General features: G+C 36.4%; 1 protein-coding gene across 1 annotated transcript in view; it reads left to right on the plus strand.

Annotated features, from left to right (window-relative positions):
• Nucleotides 1-782: 782 nt before the first annotated feature.
• LOC136797268 (uncharacterized) overlaps nucleotides 783-1224 on the plus strand; it is a 25347-nt gene continuing 24905 nt past the window's right edge. The window contains exon 1 of the mRNA XM_067053373.1: nucleotides 783-1045. Within this exon, the coding sequence (XP_066909474.1) occupies nucleotides 795-1045 (251 nt within the window). The 5' untranslated portion in view covers nucleotides 783-794. The remainder of the gene's footprint in view (nucleotides 1046-1224) is intronic.

The raw sequence follows: 1224 nt of genomic DNA on the forward strand, positions 1-1224 counted from the left end.
GCGGAGATTTCAGGTAAAATGGTGTCACGGTATATATAGGTGTGCTAATGCAGTGCCCCGCAATTCCTTCAACTTTTACTTAATCCTTAAATTGAGACTGTCCGTAGCTCAGGTAGTCGACGCGCAGGTCTTTACAATCTGAACTGCGGCGAACCAGGTATGGATCCGGCCTGGGGATTGATTTTATATGTTTTATGTGCCAGTCCTACAAAATGAACCCATACGATGTATAGTATAGGGTGGTACCTTTATCTCTGTGGAATAATAAAAAAAACAACATAACGACCATAATGAGTAAGAGGAATTAAAGAATAATTAGTAAATAAAAAAAAAAACTAACATTATAGTTACAAAATATTATTAAAAGCAAAGTATAGTCTAAGCAATAAAAGAAGGTAAAAGCTATATGCGAAATGAAATAATAATAAAATTAAGCAAGAAGTAAGTACAAAGAATAAAATGTGTATCAAAATCTAGTTAGCAAATACATACATATAAAAGTATTACAATATTTACAATAAATACGAATAGGTAATTAAAATAACAAGATTAAAGAAATAAAATATAAGGTTATATAATCCAAAAAGAAATAAACAAGTATAAATATTTTAATTTAATGATAATTAATTAAAATAAAATACATAAAGAGACTTTGTTTTTGTGCCTGTAATAATCGATACTGCAACTACAATAAAACATTGGTTTTTAAAACATCATAAAGTTTTTTTAATAATCTAGAAAAAAAGACCCCATTTCTGACTTTTCATGTTTCTCACAGATTCCTGGAAGTGGACATGCTAAAGAGGAGCGCCAGTGACGACCCTGAACTCCGACGTGCCCTGGAAGGAGCAACGAGAGCGAGAAGGAGCACCGAAGAAGAACTGCAAGACGTCGAGAACCCCAGCGGAGTGAGCCCGACCACGGGAGATCCTGCCGACTGGGGCAGCACTCCATGTGCCAAGAGGGTCTTCTGCAGGGTCATCACGGCCAGGTCGCAGGACGATATCGCCTTCATGGAGAAGAAGATGTCCACCTACCTCAACATGTGAGTTGCTCTTATTGGAGAATTTTTACTATTTTCAACCAATCAAGTTTACTAACAAAGAATAGTAAAGTAAAATGTACTCTATCTAGGATGCAGCCATGAATGGGGAATAGTCAATAGATTCCCCTCATCTAGGATGCAGCCATGGATGGGGAATAGTCAATAGATTCCCCTCATCT

The sequence above is a fragment of the Halyomorpha halys genome, unplaced genomic scaffold, assembly GCF_000696795.3.
Source record: "Halyomorpha halys isolate HHAL.00 unplaced genomic scaffold, Hhal_1.1 Scaffold576.1, whole genome shotgun sequence".
NCBI classification, from domain to species: Eukaryota; Metazoa; Arthropoda; class Insecta; order Hemiptera; family Pentatomidae; genus Halyomorpha; species Halyomorpha halys.